This window comes from Euleptes europaea, chromosome 3 (genome assembly GCF_029931775.1).
Source record: "Euleptes europaea isolate rEulEur1 chromosome 3, rEulEur1.hap1, whole genome shotgun sequence".
NCBI lineage: Eukaryota > Metazoa > Chordata > Lepidosauria > Squamata > Sphaerodactylidae > Euleptes > Euleptes europaea.
The window spans coordinates 36,781,748-36,799,081 of record NC_079314.1 but is presented as its reverse complement, the minus strand read 5'-3'; the positions used below and the strand labels follow the sequence as shown (position 1 = coordinate 36,799,081).

General features: G+C 45.9%; 1 protein-coding gene across 1 annotated transcript in view; it reads right to left on the bottom strand.

The window, feature by feature from the left end:
• LOC130475108 (digestive cysteine proteinase 2-like) overlaps positions 1–9,218 on the bottom strand; it is a 36,309-nt gene extending 27,091 nt beyond the window's left edge. The window contains exons 1-2 of the mRNA XM_056846836.1: positions 9,167–9,218; positions 604–669 (exon numbers count right to left, since the gene is read on the bottom strand). Coding sequence (XP_056702814.1) covers positions 604–669; positions 9,167–9,218 — 118 coding nt within the window. The remainder of the gene's footprint in view (positions 1–603; positions 670–9,166) is intronic.
• Positions 9,219–17,334: the final 8,116 nt, after the last annotated feature.

Sequence of the window (17,334 nt, the reverse complement as noted above, 5' to 3'; positions counted from 1 at the left end):
AACAATTATTCTTTTGAGGGGGGTACAAACTCATTGTTTAATCATATGAAAAATTCAAATTGAAAACACCACCCGAATCCAAAAGGGGGGGGTTATGACAAGCATACAATTATAAACAATATTCAAGGAGGCAGAAAAGGGGGTCTCTTGCCCCGTTCTCTGTATGTCATCCTGGTGTGACTTTGCATCTTACATAGCACAGATGAGAGGCCCTTTTTGGGCTCCTTGTTATTGAACTGGTAGCTGTCTTTAAAATTACCAGTGGTCTGAATAAACAGGTCAATACTGAACCATTACGATGATTCACCTAAAACAGCGTTTGGCTGGCAGTCCGTCTGATGGTCCTTTTGCCCACTTTTTTTGATGCATTACACTTTTGTGTTGTCAACCTACAGCAGTTTAAAGACACAGGAGTGTGCCCCAAGATCCAGTTTCAGCACCACTAGTCCGGATAAAGACCAGTTTTGACTGGATGGAGGCCATAAAGTATAATTACAGAACCGTTTTGCCTATGGCTGTCACAGAGCTATCTATACCTAGTAGCTCGACTGAAGTTAATGGAGACATCAAGTCTCCAAAAAGGCACATCAAGAAGAAGCTTACCTTTGACATGGTAGATGGCTCCAAAATCAGGAATTTTATTTGAACTTGAAACATTGCACTCTTTTCCTGAAATAAGAAAAAAAGGTATTGTTAGTACATTCACATGTATTCATGCTGGAGAGCCAGCGTGGTGTAGTATTTAAAGTGTTGGACTAGGAACTGGGAGACCCAGGTCCTAATTCCCACTCCGCCATGGAAGCTTGCTGAGTGACCTTGGGACCAGTCTCACATTCTCAGCCTAATCCAACTCACAGGGTTGTTGTGAGGATAAAATAGAGGTGAGGAGAGAAATGTAAGCCTCTTTTGGACCCAAAAATCTCCCACTGGTGGCGAAGAGGGACCTGGCAGCCCTACCAACACCAGTTCCGTACAAGGAACGCTCTCGTAGGATAATGATTTGCAGGTAATATAAAACCAGCCAGAATTGTAAATGCAGAGGGCAAGTGTTGAAAGAGGACCTTGACAAACAGAAAAACTAAATCAACCCATGAAAAGAACATGGCACCTCTTTGGAGTCACTCTTCAGAAAGGCACTCAGTCAATGCTAGGTGGCAGAACATATCAGATATGGACAGTCAAAAGCCCTAGTGAAGTGCTTCATGACTGTGGACTTCTGAATGATGTAATAATAAAACAAGCCCTGACCTGGATAGCCCAGGCTAGTTGAATCTCGTCAGATCTCAGAAGCTAAGCAGGGTCAGCCCTGGCAAGCATTTGGATGGGAGACCTCCAAGGAATATCAGGGTTGTGATGTGGAGGAAGGCAATGGCAAACCACCTCTGTTAGTCTCTTGCCTTGAAACCTTACAGGGTCGCCATAAGTCAGCTGTCACTTGAAGGCATAAACAAACAAGGATTACTTAGTTTTGTTTTTTTATAACTATGAGCCCAACTTGTCAAAATTAAATACACAAAGGTTGGTTAACTTCTCACTGCTTTATCCCACTTGGTTCCACAAGACAACATCCCTTTCTATTGTTAGCCACGATATCAAAATGAAACCCCTCCCTCCAAAGGCAAGGAGCTACAGGGCAAACAGGGTAGGCTGTTGCCTTGATGCCCTGCTGGTGTGCCCCTGGTTGGCCCTTTTCTTGGGTTGCTAGCTCTGGGTTGGGAAAGATCTGGAGATTTGAGGGGGTGGAGCCTGAGAAAAGTGGGGTTTGGGGAGGGGAGAGACTTCAATGGGGTATAATGCCATACAGTCCACCTTTCAAAGCAGCCATTTTCTCCAGGTGAACTGATCTGTGACTCCTGGAGATCAGCTGTAATAGTGGGAGATCTCCAACCATCACCTGGAGGTTGGCAACCCTAGCCACTTCTGAAAATTAGCAACTGGCCCCTGCCTTGTGATCCAACGAGGCTCTTGTTAGGCCTCCTTTCCAGCTGGGACTGGGCAACTAGGGACTCCGAGGCAGGGCTGCCAATGCCAGGTTGGGAAACTCCTAGAGATTTACGGGGGGGGGGGTCTTGGGAGGGTAGAGTCTCAGCAGGGTATGATGCCACAGAGCCCACCATCCAAAACTGCCCACGTCCTCCAGGACAACTGATCTCTGTGGCCTGAAGATCAACTGTAATTCTGGGAGGTTGGTCACCCTACTCCCAGAAATGGTTCGTGTATTGAAAATGTATTGAAAATGCTGGAACTCGACTGCCTTACTCTCTTGTCACTTCCTCCCCTTCACGCAGAATTTCTACAGATCCTCTTACGCATACTTTTACCACCAGTTCCACATTTGCCTAGCATCAACCCAAGCGCTAAGATGTACCATCAGTACCCTGAAACAATTGGCTACTCAGAATGAATCCGAAACTGCATCTTCGGTTGGTTCTCTTCTCACCACTTTGCCCAGTGACTCAGTTTTTCAAAGTCATTTTTGAAACTTCTCTCTTCAATCTTCTCAGTTCTCACTAGCTTTTTAATCACATTCATGACAGATGGTGTGATCCAGTGGGCAGACGTGCTTCAAAGACAACCTGAACGACCCCCTAATCCAGTTCTTCCACAGCTAACTTAAAAGGGTCTTGTGATAACTTTGCAGGATTTGCGCCCAGAGATCAGAAGGTGCCCCCAAGGTAGAAAAAGAAACTGGCACGAGAATTACAGCCCCGAAACAACCTGTCTATACAAGAAGAGCAGCTGTTGACGAGCCATCCCAAGCCCCCCACCCCACCATTTATAGAGCTTTCCGTCTCATTAAGCAGCTCGGTTATATTTAAAATCACTCTGGGACGACAGAGAAGCCAACACACCCTTCAAAACGGACTCGTTGCTTCCTCAATGTCAGCATTTCCTGCGCAGGGGGCAGGCCCCTAATTTGCAGGTGGAACAAAACCGCCTGGCATGAAAGGAAACACGCTGCCACTCTGAAATAGAGTTTCCATTCCCTCGGCTCCTGTGCCACCCCCTTGCAAAGCAAAGCTGCTGGGCAGAGTGAGGGAGAGGAGTGGATCCAGAACAAGCAGACCGGAACGCTACTGGCTCCCGGCTAGGGCTGAAGCCCGAGACAACCTCTAATTTAAAAGCTGGAGGACCTGGGAGGGAATAGGCCCTTTCCCCTCCATGTCAGCATTTCCCCTGCAGACACCAGGGCTGCGTCTCCCTAGCCCACTGGCGCTGTCTGCCCCAGGTGTCCTCTACACAGTAACAAGTCTGAGAAATGTACCACACAGGTCTGCAGTCTTGGGCAAGCACCAGCCAGCCATCTTGCACAGCAAAACACAGCACAGTAATTATAATTCTCAGCCGTTCTATTTTTAATTTTCTGGCCATGTAGCCACAACATCACAGATCTGGCACTACTTAGACAAGGATCCCATATGCACCCGACATCCTCATTTTCCAGAGGAGCCCTTATTTCCCTATCTCTGGTAAGTACAACGTAGCCTACTGGTAGGGTTGCCAGTAGGGTTGCCAACTGCCAGGTAGTAGCAGGAGATCTCCTGCTAATTCAACTGTTCTCCAGCCAATAGAGATCAGTTCACCAGGAGAAAATGGCCGCTTTGGCAATTGGATTCTATGGCATTGAAGTCCCTCCCCACCCCAAACCCCGCCCTCCTCAGGCTCTTCTCCAAAAACCTCCCACCGATGGCGAAGAGGGACCTGACAACCCTAGTTGCCAGGTCCCTCTTCACCACCAGCGGGAGGTTTTGGAGAAGAACCTGAGGAGGGCAGGGTTTGGGGAGGGGAGAGACTTCAATGCCATAGAGTCCAATTGCCAAAGCGGCCATTTTCTCCAGGTGAACTGATCTCTTTTGGCTGGAGAACAGTTGAATTAGCAGGAGATCTCCAACTAGTACCTGGAGGTTGGCAACCCTACCTTCTAGAAATGTCTTACTAAAATTGTATTAACGTGAGGTGCTAGAGTTGCCATTCTTCAGGACTTTATTCTTTTGCTAGGGCCTCTGGAAATTAAATCTCTCTGCATCCTATCTCAAATGCACACACATGTAAACATACACTAATGGGATATGAATAATACCATCTACTTCTGATATGATTGGCTCATTTTAAACAGAAAACAGCAGGTTGGTTTTTATTATTTCATTTATACGCCACTTTTCTCTCTAGTGGAGACCCAAAGCAGCTTACAGCATTCTCTGCTTCTCCATTTTATCCTCACAACAACCCTGTGAGGTAGGTTAGGTCGAGTGTGTAACTGGTCCAATATCATCTGAAAGCTTCCTTAGTAGAGTAGGGATTCAAACTGGGTCTCCCAGATCTGAGTCCAACACTCTTAACTTTATGCCATGAGAGACAATTGAATTTTTAAGGGAACTGTTAACCAAAAAGTGAACACCTTTTTTGGCTTTTTAACAATTCAGGGTCAGCTACTATGGGATAAACAAATACAAGCAATAGAAAGAGTGACTTTAGAGATCTTCAATGAAGGGGGTCAACATGCATGCCCATTTTCATCTGACAGGTGCTAGAGGCTACATGCTCACGAGCACAACCACTCTCCAGTCCTCTCTCACCTTGGACTCCATCCTGGCAGGTATATGACAAAGACACATTTTGTTTGCTGCATCAGTCCATAAGTAGGATGCACTGCGCTCAAAAGCACAAACCCACCATTACAGGCTTCCTACTCCATTAAGGCAAGTCTGTACAGTGGGAAACCCATGCAACTGAACACAGGCTGTTTCCACATGGGGATTCCTCCCCCACACACACTCAGTGTAAACAGGACCATCCACATGACACCATACTCCTTCTGAGAATTACTCATGGGGCCACCTGGGCTTTCCCCTTAAAATAGAAAAACACGAGGCTGAGCCCGTCACCCAGCCCTTCCTATGTCTCCAACTGTGGCATCCTACAAAGCAGCTGGAAAAGAAAACCATCATGGACTTTATAAGATACCATGACATGATTACTAAGCAAGGACAAATCAAAACATGGGAGAAGGAACGAGAAAAAGAGAATAGGTTGGTTAACATATAACCAACTGATTGGGAGACTCAGACAAGATTGTTTTGAACAAGGCAAAATCAGGGACAGCACAGATTTCGAGCGTTTGATAAGTAAAAAAAGGGACCACCTTCTAGGCAAAATATACAAAGTATCTGCGGATTCTTATCAGAGAAGGAGCTTTACATATCTCTTTCGGCAGCCCAGCCCAGATGAGAGCCGCCACCACGGCACGCTCACACAGACACACAAAACAGTTTCTCTCACCAAGACAAAAAAACAACCTCCCAGAAGGAAGGAAACTCCAAATATCCTCCAAAGAATTACTGGACCGAGTAGAGTTGGCAGGCAGGCCTACATGGGGAGAGCCAGTCTTTCAAGTATTTTAAAACCCTCGCTTCCTCTGCATGAGCCAGCCAATGTGAACATTCAACCTTGGAAGCAGACCTAGCAGCAGCTCCAACAGTGCACACCATCTCTCCCCCGACAGGTTTGCAAAACTGGAAAATCCACCAGGCGTTATTACTCTTACATCAAAAGTAAGTGCGTAAAGCCACAAAAAAGGGAGACCGAAGCCCTCGGGTGTACTGCTAGCCTTTTCTATGGCCCAAACACAATTGCGTGTGTGAGTACAAGCTGTTAATACTACCCCACCTGCAAGAATCCCTGTAGGAAAAAAAAAACTGCTTAGTGGTGCACCCCTGCTTAAGATCCTACATGCACTTGCTTGAGGTTTAAATGAGTGAACCTTGAGCAGAGTGAAGCAAATCTGGGAAGCGCCCAATACATTTTTTAAAATGCTGCCGCAGTAAAAAAAACCAGGCTAGCTATTGTATGCAACTGTCATGCAATTGTTGAAGCACATTTTCCAGTTGTTCCCATCAAGGAATTACTGCAGTGATTGCACATGGGAAATCACTAACAAGCAGCTCACTGCTAGCGAGCCTAACTACATGCCCATGAGCGATTATGACTAGGCAGGAGTCAAGCATTTCATGTAGCAGGGGTAAACTGTTATATATATCTTGCAGGACATGTATTTAGTCCCTATAAAGCTGTAAGAGGACAAGGCTTTTACAGGCAGCTGAACTGCAATTAGATACCACAGCTGCAAGAACTCCAGTACGGGGTGGGGGATTGCTCAGCAATGCGCCACTACTTGAGGTATGACACTTTGGTTCCTTCCAGTGACTGGCAGAAGCTGCCATCCTATAACGATTCCAGACAGAAGTCAAATCCAGCAGGGAGTTATCCTGTATGTGGGCTGTCTTGCTTCCAACTACAGAGGCAAGGGGGAGTTCATACCATTGAAGGTCCCCCATAAAAGCCATTTCGTGCACACAGAAAACCAGCACATCAGGAAGAAAGCTCAACCAAACCCTCAATAGGCTAGATTTCCACACGCATGGGACTTTAAGAAATGGAGGCCCATGACCACTGAACCTAGGCAGCATCCACAGATAGGTGGATATTGCACTGCAGAAAGTGCGACTGGATTATCTTGTGTGCAGACAAGCCAGTCGTGTTGCGAATCATAGTTATGGTACAACAATGCTACACTTTTCTTTACCCTACATGGGAATTGCTTACTATCCTGGAATTGTTCCGTGAAGATCATGTAGACATACAATATAAATAACTTTTGAAGGACTGATGAAGAATTTTCAACTAAGAATTTGAAACGGCCGTATCCTTCTTGTGAATTTCGGCATCATTTTCATCACGTTTTGAACTACATTATCTACAAAACGGCGAAAGTACTCTGATAAGAGACTTTTGGAGATATCCATATAACTTAGGTTGACATGCGTGCTGCTGCACCTTGTTATATTCAATAGGATAGTGGATTTGACATGTTGTACATATTGTTGTTGTGTTAAATTAGTAGCATTTATGATAAAATCCTTTTGCACTTTGTTAAGAAATTTAGCTCCTGTACTGATTTTCTAACTTCCAGGTGGTGGCAGGAGATCTGCTATTACAACTGATCTCCAGCCGACAGAGATCAGTTCACCTGGAGAAAATGGCCGCTTTGGCAATTGGACTCTATGGCATTGAAGTCAATATGGCACTGAAGTCAAGGCTCTGTACCTTGAACAGCAGTATGACAGACCGAAATACAACAGGTGCAACATACCCAACTACTGTATCTCTAGGAAGGAACTATGACATCTGACCTGTTAGATTTCTGCCTCACACCCACCATTCAAGACACACAGCTACAACTAAGAAAGGTAACAACCCATAGTGGCGGAAAAAGGCTGTGCCAGGTATGTAAAAACAAACGCAGCTTGCTGGATCAGACTCGTGGTCCCTCTAGACCAGCAGCCCATCTCACTAGGCAGCCAGCCAGTTGTCCTGGAGAACAACAAACAGGTCATAAGAGGCAAAGGCTCTTCCCTGCTACTCTCCCAGAAGTGGTATGCAGAGTTTTGCTTTATCTGAATGATCACTATCGCAGTCACTGGTAGCCATCGACAGAGCTCTCCTCCATGAATCCGTCTAATTCCCTTTTGAAATGAAAGTAAAGGCATCATAACTCCAAGACTAAACACCTTCCAGCTCAGATCTCAAGAACAAGGGTATACTACATGCCTCATGCTAGATTGCCAGACTGTTTCACACGCTGAATAATTTCAACATGGGGAACATTTCTGCTTTTGTGTCAAAATGAGCATATTGCAAATATATGACCTGCTACAAACAAGACTTTCTATTCCTTGGCTCCATCATCAACCCAAAAGGGAGACTGCAGCCAAGAAATCAGAAGGAGACTGAGACTGGGAAGGGCAGCCATGAAGGAGCTAGAAAAGATTCTAAAGTGTAAGGATGTGTCACTGGCCACCAAGATCAAGTTAATTCATATCATAGTATCACGTATTACTGTGTATGGGTGTGAAAGCTGGACATTGAAGAAAGCTGTCTGGAAGAAAGTAGATTCCTTTGAAATGTGGTGGTAGAAGGGAGTGTTATGGATACCGTGGACCATAAACAAACAAATAAGTGGGTTTTAGATCAAATCAAGCATGAATTGTCCCTAGAAGCTAAAATGACTAAACTGAGGTTATTGTACTTTGGTCACATTATGAGAAGACAAGAGTCACTGAAAAGACAATAATGCTAGGAAAAGTTGAGGGCAGCAGGAAAAGAGGAAGACCCAACAAGAGATGGATTGATGCAATAAAGGAAGCCACGGCCCTCAGTTTGCAAGATCTGAGCACAGCTGTTAAGGATAGGACATTCTGGAGGACATTGATTTATAAGGTCGGCTTGTGTCGGAAGCGGCACTTAACACACACAAACATACAATTATTATACACTTGTAATATGCTTGTTTCCAGACAAAAACCAAAAGTGCTTTCCATGCAGGGATTTTTTTTTTAACAGCCATGCATGGACACAAGCACCCCAGTTCATTGTGCATTGCAAGCGACACACGAGTACCCATGATACCTCAGACATAAATGCCATTTGCAACACTCCAGCATGGAAGCATCTTCCATGTGAAGCTGAAATATTATCACTGACAACTTTTTTTACTGCCTTCTGTTCCCATGTCTCTAACAGCAGCACCAGGAATTTATTTAATGTCTTTATACCCCAAGGGCCCCCCCAAAGAAGCTCACATCATTCTCCTCTTATCAGCACAACGACCCTGTGAAGCAGGTTGTGAACCCTACAATTGTAAAATCATAAGGTTACAATACCATAGGCTTGTGGCCCCTAAGCTTGTGAACCCTTACACCAAGTCAGCCTCCGAGCTATCAAGATCAGTGTCGCCTGCTCTGACTGGCAGCAGCCAGAATTTCAAGCAGAGTATTTCAAATCACCTTTTACCTGGTCTTTTTCACTGAAGATGTCAGGGATCGAACCCGCGAACTTCTGCATGCCAAGCAGACGCTCAGCCACTGAGCCACAGCCCCACCCAAATACAGCACCCAACTTCTGCAAGGTGCCAGGTTGCTGGTGTTATTATTATAGCTGTCAACCGGCAGCCCTACATTTCCATTATGCTTCCAACAGCACAGCAGATGGACTGACACACAGCAAACAGATCAGCAGACTGTGGGATTCCACAGCAAGGAACGCAAACACTGCAGCACCAAGTGGGGTTTTTACCTGCCTGCTGCATGTCCTTGCAACAGAAACTTACCAAAAGCCAAGCACCACAAACAGAGAGCCAGAACCCCACCAAACATCTTCATCTTTCTGTTTCTCCCTCCAGCTTGCTGAGCAGGCAAGTTCCACTTCGTCATTTAAAGCAATTCAGACAGCCAATGGGAGCTGAGGAAGCCTCTCTGAGGGGTGGAGCTACATGTATTTTCCCAAGCAGGTTTTTTAAGAGGAAGGCTTGGCTGAGCATGCATAGGAAATTGGCCAACCTTTTCCCCTGGCAGGTCTCCTCTGTCTTTCATAGTAAAGTGACACATAACGTATTAAAAAACAGAACTGAGTTTTGTGGTGCCTGGAAGATTCACCAGTATCTTGTAGCATCAGATGTTCGTTTTTCCTCTCCTGATCTCCTCTGTGCCAAACATACGTGAAAGTGCTTCCATACTGAAATGTTGCAATGACACTTCTGGCTAGGAGTTAATGTCCTACTTAGGTGTAGCTTGTAATGCTGAGTGAACTTCCTGGAAAATGCTAGGAGGGCACGCAGCTCCTGCATCCACACAGCAGTTAGTTTAAGAAGAAGAACGGTTGGTTTTTATATGCCGACTTTCTCTACCACTTAAAGAAGAATCAAACCAGCTTATAATCACCTTCCCTTCCCCTCCCCACAACAGACACCCTGTGAGGTAGGTGGGGCTGAGAGAGTGTGACTGGCCCAAGGTCACCCAGCTGGCTTCCTGTGGAGGAGTGGGGAAATAAATTCAGTTCACCAGATTAGCCTCCACCACTCATGTGGAGGAGTGGGGAATCAAACCCAGTTCTCCAAACCAGAGTCCATTGCTCCAAATCACCGCTCTTAACCACTACACCACGTTGGCTCTCTGTTCTGGCTTCCAAACCAAAGCAGAGTTTTTTCAAAGCATTCCCATGACTCTCTCCTCCAGTGGTCTACTTTCCAGTTTTTCTCCTGCTTTGCTCCAGTCTTTCCCAATCCTGTCTTTCTAGATTGACTGCAGTAGGTGAGCATGCCATACGGGTGGAAAGGGGCACATTTTCAAACTTGCTGCCCACACCGGTTCCCTTTTTACTGCTGTTGCCCCTCACAGCAACCATTTTCACCGCTGTGCCACCCAAGTGCTTTTTGCTGGCTTTAAAAAAAAGTTCCCATATTGCTGTAACTGCCTATTTGGGGTGGGGTGGGGGAGCTAGCAAAAAATCATCCAGTGACACAAGAGGGGGGTATCCTCAAAGAGATGGCCAAAGAAACTGCGTAGGAAACCACACACATGGATGCTCCCTTGCTGCTATGAATGTGTCTGCAATTAATTCATTGTGAATTCAAACAGGTAATGAATTCTCAACAGAAAGTCCCAGGTTCAATCCCTGACATCTTCTTGATGCAGACATGTGGCTAAGGGGGAGGGGGAAAAGGGGGATATTAAGCAAGCTAAACTGTTGAAAGGATTACATGGGAGGGGCCATATCTCAATGGTAGAGTATCTCTTTTGCATGCAGAAGGGCCTAGGTTCAATCTACAGTACCTCCAGCTAAAAAAAAATCAGATAGGAGGTGATGTGGAAGACCTCCACCTAAGACGCTAGAGATAGGGTGGCCAGCTCCAGGTTGGGAAATACCTGGAGATTTTGGGGGTGGAGCCTGAGGAGGGCGGGGTTTGGAGAGGGACTCCAATGCCATAGAGTCCAATTGCCAAAGCAGCCATTGTCTCCAGGGGAACTGATCTCTGTCGCCTGGAGATCAGTTGTAATAGCGGGAGATCTCCAGCCACCAACTGGAGGTTGGCCACCCTACCTGGAGAGCCACTGCCACCCTACCTGGAGAGCCACTAATACCCTAAGTATTAGTGTTTTGTAAGTGGGGTATTCATTTATGGATTTTCCACATAGTTCCAAAGGTGAGCTCCAGAAATTCCTGTGAAACTTACCAGATGAACTTAGGCCAGTCACTAACCTAAATTACCTCTGAGGGTTGTAGTGTATGGAGAAGAATTATCTATCCTAGCCTGATTTCATTGGAAGATGGGGTTTAAAAATATATGAGGTAGACTTCAGGCTTGCTAAATAAATTATTTCAGTATCTGATGAATGAAGAGAGAAATGATTTAACAGATTTTGGGTTGTTAGCTAAATAACGCTACCAGCTGCTTAAGATACACACCAGGTAAGAATGCTTACCTCTCTGCCATCAAAAGCCTCGTGTGCTAATTTCTACAGATCAGGAAGTTTTTTCCTCTGGTCTACTGGCAACCCTTCTACTAAAGAAGAACTTGGAAATGTTCTGCCAGGTTTTTCTGTCTGAGGAAATCAGGCTCCTCAATGCTATCTGCACACTTCATGTTGTTCTGTTCTAGGATGCCACTAGTTTAGGATTGCCAGGTCCCTCTTCGCCATCGGCGGGAGGTTTTTGGGGTGGAGCCTGAGGAGGGCAGGGCTTGGGGAGGGGAGGGACTTCAATGCCATAGAGTCCAATTGCCAAAGAGGCCATTTTCTCCAAGTCCTGGACTGAACTGATCTCTATCGGCTGGAGATCAGCTGTAATAGCAAGAGATCTCCAACTAGTACTTGAAGGTTGGCAACCCTACACAAGCTGTCCCAGCTGTACATTTTTTTTTTAGAAAAACTGACATTTTTCTGGAAAGTAAACCAACAGTTGCACCCCAAGTCCTGCTAAGGTGTCTAATGACACACTCTAGGGCAGGGGTCCCCAACCTTTTCGAGCCTGCGAGCACCTTTGGCATTCTGACATAGCAGGATGGGCACAGGCACAAAACGGCTGCAACAGCTTACCTTCAGTCACACAGTAATGATGCTTGTGTGGAGGTGGCAGCTGCTTTCAAAGCAATGTTTTTAAAAATCAATTTTCAATTGGTCAATCAGAAGCATTGTTGGGCAGAAGCCCTACCTACCTGGCTCCATCTACTTTCTAAAAACACTTGGCAGGCTCCAGGAAAAGGGCTGGGGGTGCCAAGGCACCCATGGGCATCACGTTGGGGACCCCTGCTCTAGAGTAACCTTGATGTGAAAGTGCAAAAAAAAAAAAAAAGGTTTTGGAGGGAAAATAGAAGTTGTGCTGTTTTATAATGGGTATTTAGAAAACAGTTTTCACATTACATACATGGTTACATTTGCTAAGGTTACCCTTCGTGGGATCTGTTATGCATGCAGCACTTTGAAATTGATTACTAAGGATGTGCAATAACAGAGGAATATGCTTGAAAGACTGATGAAGAATCCAAAGAATTTGAAACGGCCGTATCTTCCTTGAAGCAAATCCTCCTTGAACCTATTATTATTGTCAGAACTACTCATTTACCTGTATGATACTTATACAGAAGATTGATGTACATACAGTGAGAGACATTGCACTCTTGTTCAGATATATTCCTGTCTTACTGTCCATGAGATGGGTTGTACAGTTGATGTATAAGATTTCTTGTTAATATGTATGTGTAATTGTTTGTGCGTAATTGTTAGACACAGTAGCTCATAAATATATTTTTTGCACTTCATTATACTGGTTCACTCCTGTACTAGTTTCCTCATCGTTTTATAATGAACAGCAGGGGTCACTGCAGGCCAAGCTTGGAATTAAACTATGCATTTAACATATCCACACCTGGAAACCAGGTTATGCTCTAACTGCTAAATTGCTTTACAATGGTATATATTTGAACACACAAAGCCGTTTTCCATTGTCAGACGATTGGTCTGTCAAGGTTGGTCTTGTCTACTCTGACTAGCAGCAGTAGGGTTGCCAACCTCCAGGTACATATTATGCAAAAGATTTTTACTATTATACACAAACAATGCGCTATTACAAAAACTTATGTGCTGCTAATCCTAACTACCTAAGCTAATATGTGGTAAATATACAAAAGCTTACACAAGCTATAAATTACACCAAGAAAAATGCCTTATATATCAAAACGACCATGGAAACCCTCAGTTGAGGTACAACTTGTTATAACATGAAAAATACTTGTACAGTTCGTTAGATATCAGCAGTGCGTGTAACGGTAGGAACATGCCAGAATTGTCAGGCGCAACCAGGCATTCAGATGCTGTGGACTCCTAAGTAGGGCCGTGGAGTGTAGGAGAGGCTCGTGGAGACCCGGTGGAGCGCTGAAAAGCAAAGAGCCCGGGAGGCGAGGGCTCAAGCCCAGACAATGCACAGTAGGGCTCGATAGCTCAGGCACAATAGCTCCGGCATGAGCAGACACAATCGAAACACGGACAAGGCATGGAAACGCCTTCCGGATTAAGCGCATTTTCACCAAACATTTTTGGCTTCTTCAGCCGATGTTCACCTTCACGGTGTGTGAGTTCATGACATTTTTTTTAATACAAATTTTTATTAATTTTTATAACAAAACATAAAAAATAAACACAATGAAATTAACATAAAAAAGAAATACAAAAAGAAAAAGAAAAATACAGAAGGGTATCTATATATCTTAATTATTACATTCAAGATTGCTTGATTATAAAATTCAAAAAAGATATCCCTTTTGAGTTCATTTCAGATTTGCTCAGACTTTATATGAATCAGACTTTGTATGAAGGCTTCTCTATTTTTTATTATTTTTTTGCAAATCGATCCAGTCCTCGCGGACGCGTAAAATAAGCCCTTGTCTAATGCCCAACTGCAAGCGGAAACCCTTGCATGTAGAAAACTAGCACATCACTAGGCCAGAACCTGTAACGATACCCTTCTATACCCCCTGTAATATGGACACCCTTGGACTCTCATGTCTGTACATTGGGACTGTTGCTGAATGGCAGGGGAGGCATAGAGAGAGACAGCACCACAGTCCAAGACACAGGAGCACCCCAGACACCCCACCGGACATCGCTGTACGGAGCCAGCAGGGACCTGCAAATGGTACACAGCACCTGGACCAGGAGAAGGGAAGGGGACCTGAACTCCATCTTGGATCTGAATGCAGAGCAGAACAGAGAACTCCAAAATCTGCTCCTGAGCCTCTCTCGCCCCTGGAACAGCTGCCTTCCTGGACACCTTTTGCATAACCAAAGAAACGGCCAGCATATCAAGATCTGCCTGACGACTTCAGACTCAGAACAATAGCGTATTCCCCTTCCACACCTTACATTCCTTCTCAGGGCAAGCTAATCCCATCTTCTCCTTCCCCTCCCTGCTCCCAGTTCCTGCTGCTGTCAATAACACAATCACTGAGTGATTGACAGTCATCAATAATCCCCTCATATTCCGATCACCCTGGCTCCCACCTTTTCACCACTCAATCTTTCTCCAATTTTGAAGCAATCTTACCTTTGTGCCCCACTGCTCACATGCCCTGTGAGTCAGTCTGCCCCAAGGGCAGAATTTGACTGTAAAACAGAGAGACCTGACACATGTCAGTGGCTTCTCATTTTGGATCCAGAACACAAGATGTGAGTCCTACACCTGGCATGTAGTCCTTTTTCCCCTTCCCTCGTGCAGCTGCTATTCTGGAACCTCGCTCTGCAGGAAAGGTGACTATGAACCGCTTGGGAATCTCAGTAATAGAAAAGGGCAAGAGTCCAGTAGCACCTTAAAGACTAACAAAAATATTTTCTGGTTGGGAATCTCAGAATCTCTACTTTCTTAGCTCTCTGTGTGTTGGGAATTGTTTGTGTGTGTGTGTGTTGTTACCCTATTTGATTACTTTTAATAAAACCCTTAAAATTCATAAAGGCCTCCTTGTTATTGGGTAGCTCTCCATTTTGGCTTGCTCACCTAGGGGCAGAATTGGTTTAGAAAGATCCCCACGCCAGCCTCTTGCAAAGCTCTATTTAGTCTCCAGCTAATTTCCCCAAATAAAGGAGACCCTCTGTGCTTGGCGTAACAAACCCTCCTGCCTGGCACTTGCATTCCTATGGCGGAACAGTCTTGTGAGTCTGGCACCCTCAGTTGGAGGCCACAAGGGGGCGTGAATGAGGGTTAGGAAGCAAGTTAAAAGTCATAGGCCTTTTATGCAGGGATGTTTCCTGCGGTCACCCCTGCTGACTGCTTCGGGGCTTCCTTTTGATTATGCATGCCTTTCCCACCCGTCAGAGGTCGCCTCCCTCTCTACGCACGTTTTGCCCGCATTTTCCAGATTCTGGCTAAAACAGCATCTGGAAAACACAGGCAAAACCCATGAGGAGAGTGAGGCGATCTCTGACAGGAGGAAAAGGCATACATAATCAATAGGGAGCCCCGAAGCAGTCAGTGGGGGTGACCACGGGGAAATGTCCCTGCATAAAAGGCGATAGTGTTGCTTGAGTAGCAAACCAAGTAACCTGGGTTAGAGGATGCTCTGCATATATTTTTGTCCAACAGTAACTGGCACACACCGATTTCCTGCTTCCAAAGTGCAGTCCTAGACAATGGCAGGGATGCTACCTCAGAGCCTGGAGGCACAGAGCCTGTGCCTGAAACAGGATGGTGTCATGTGTAGCCACTGGCTCCTGATTCAAACTATAAGGTCCATTAGACTTACCTACGGGAGCTAGGGTTGCCAGGTCCCTCTTTGCCACCGGTGGGAGGTTTTTGGGGCGGAGCCTGAGGTGGGTGGGGTTTGGAGAGGGGAGGGACTTCAATGCCATGGGGTACAATTGCAGAAGCGGCCATTTTCTCTAGGTGAACCAATATCTATCAGCTAGAGATCAGTTGTAATAGCAGGAGATCTCCAGCTAGTACCTGGAGGTTGGCAACCCTAACTGAAGCATCAACATAAAAGAACAAGTAGGTTACCTGCTGACGGGGCTCTAACCCTGTATCCCAAGCTGAATCCCCCCAAAAACGATCTTCCGTGCTCTTCGTGTTACTCCTGCTAATGCAGCAGAGGCGTGAGCAGTGGCAAGATAGCCTCCAGGTGGTAGTTTCCCCTGCATTTTCCTTGACCCCCAGACTGCCATCCTTGACTGCTGCTGCCCTCCCCGTCCTGTGTCTCTGGAAGGCTTTTTTTGGACTTTTCTCTTTTAGAGGTAGTTGGCATATTGCTGCAGCATTGAACTGTGTCCATGCAGAGCAAGGAGGGAACGGCAGCAGATGCGGGTGGGACCTACAAAAACACACACCTTCCCATCCATGCAGTGTGCAAAGGTGCTTTGACTGCCCTGTTTCCCAAAAGAGCTTGATTGGGCAAGATCGCAGCCAAAGTGGGGGGAACAAGGACAGCAGAAGGTTAGGGAACAAACATTGCATGGTCGCATGGTTGCAAAACCTCTTTGTGGAAGCAACCCCATTGACTTGAAGAAAACTGAAGCTTGTTTAAGCGAAGAATGCAGGTATCTTCCTGTAAGTGTCACAAGCGTACCGGACACTCACAAACCAGACAGAACTGGGGCTAGTCTGCATCCTTGGGGAGGGGCTGTGACTCAGTGGTAGAGCATCTGCTTGGCATGCAGAAGGTCCCTGGTTCAATCCCCGGCATCTCCAGTTAAAGGGATTAGGCAAGTAGGTGATGTGAAAGACCTCTGCCTGAGACCCTGGAGAGCAGCTGCCAGTCTGAATAGGCAATACTGGCTTTGATGGACCCAGGGTTCCATGCCTCAACAGAACCTCCACACAAAGAGGCAGCATATCTCTGAATAACTGTTTGGGGGGAGCATAATAGAGGAAGACTTTGGCCTCTGTGCCCTTCTTATCGGCTTTCTGGGGCCACCTGGTTGGCACTTCTTAGAATGCTGGGCTGGATAGAATGGGTGTTGCTCTGATCCAGCAAGGGTCTTCTGGAGAACCAGTGTGTTGCAGTGGTTACGAGTGGTGGTTTCGAGCAGTAGACTCTGATCTGGAGAACCGGGTTTGATTCCCCACTCCTCCACATGAGCGGCGGATGCTAATCTGGTGAACCAGGTAGGTTTCCCCACTCCTACACATGAAGCCAGCTGGGTGACCTTGAGCTAGTTACTGCTCTCTTAGAGCTCTCTGAGCCCCACCTACCTCGCAGGGTGTCTGTTGTAGGGAAGGGAAGGTGATTGTATGCCGGTTTGATTCTTCCTTAAGTGGTAGAGAGAGTCGGCATATAAAAACCAACTCTTCTTCTTCTTCTTGATGTTCTCATGAAGTACTTCTCAGTTCTGAGCTTTGCCACCTGAAATCCTTTAGCTGGAGACCCTTTCCACTGTTGACACCTGCAAGCCTGTGCTTTCCCATGAAGCAATTTTAAATACCGTGTTCACACTCTGGTAGCTGCTTTACAGGGGC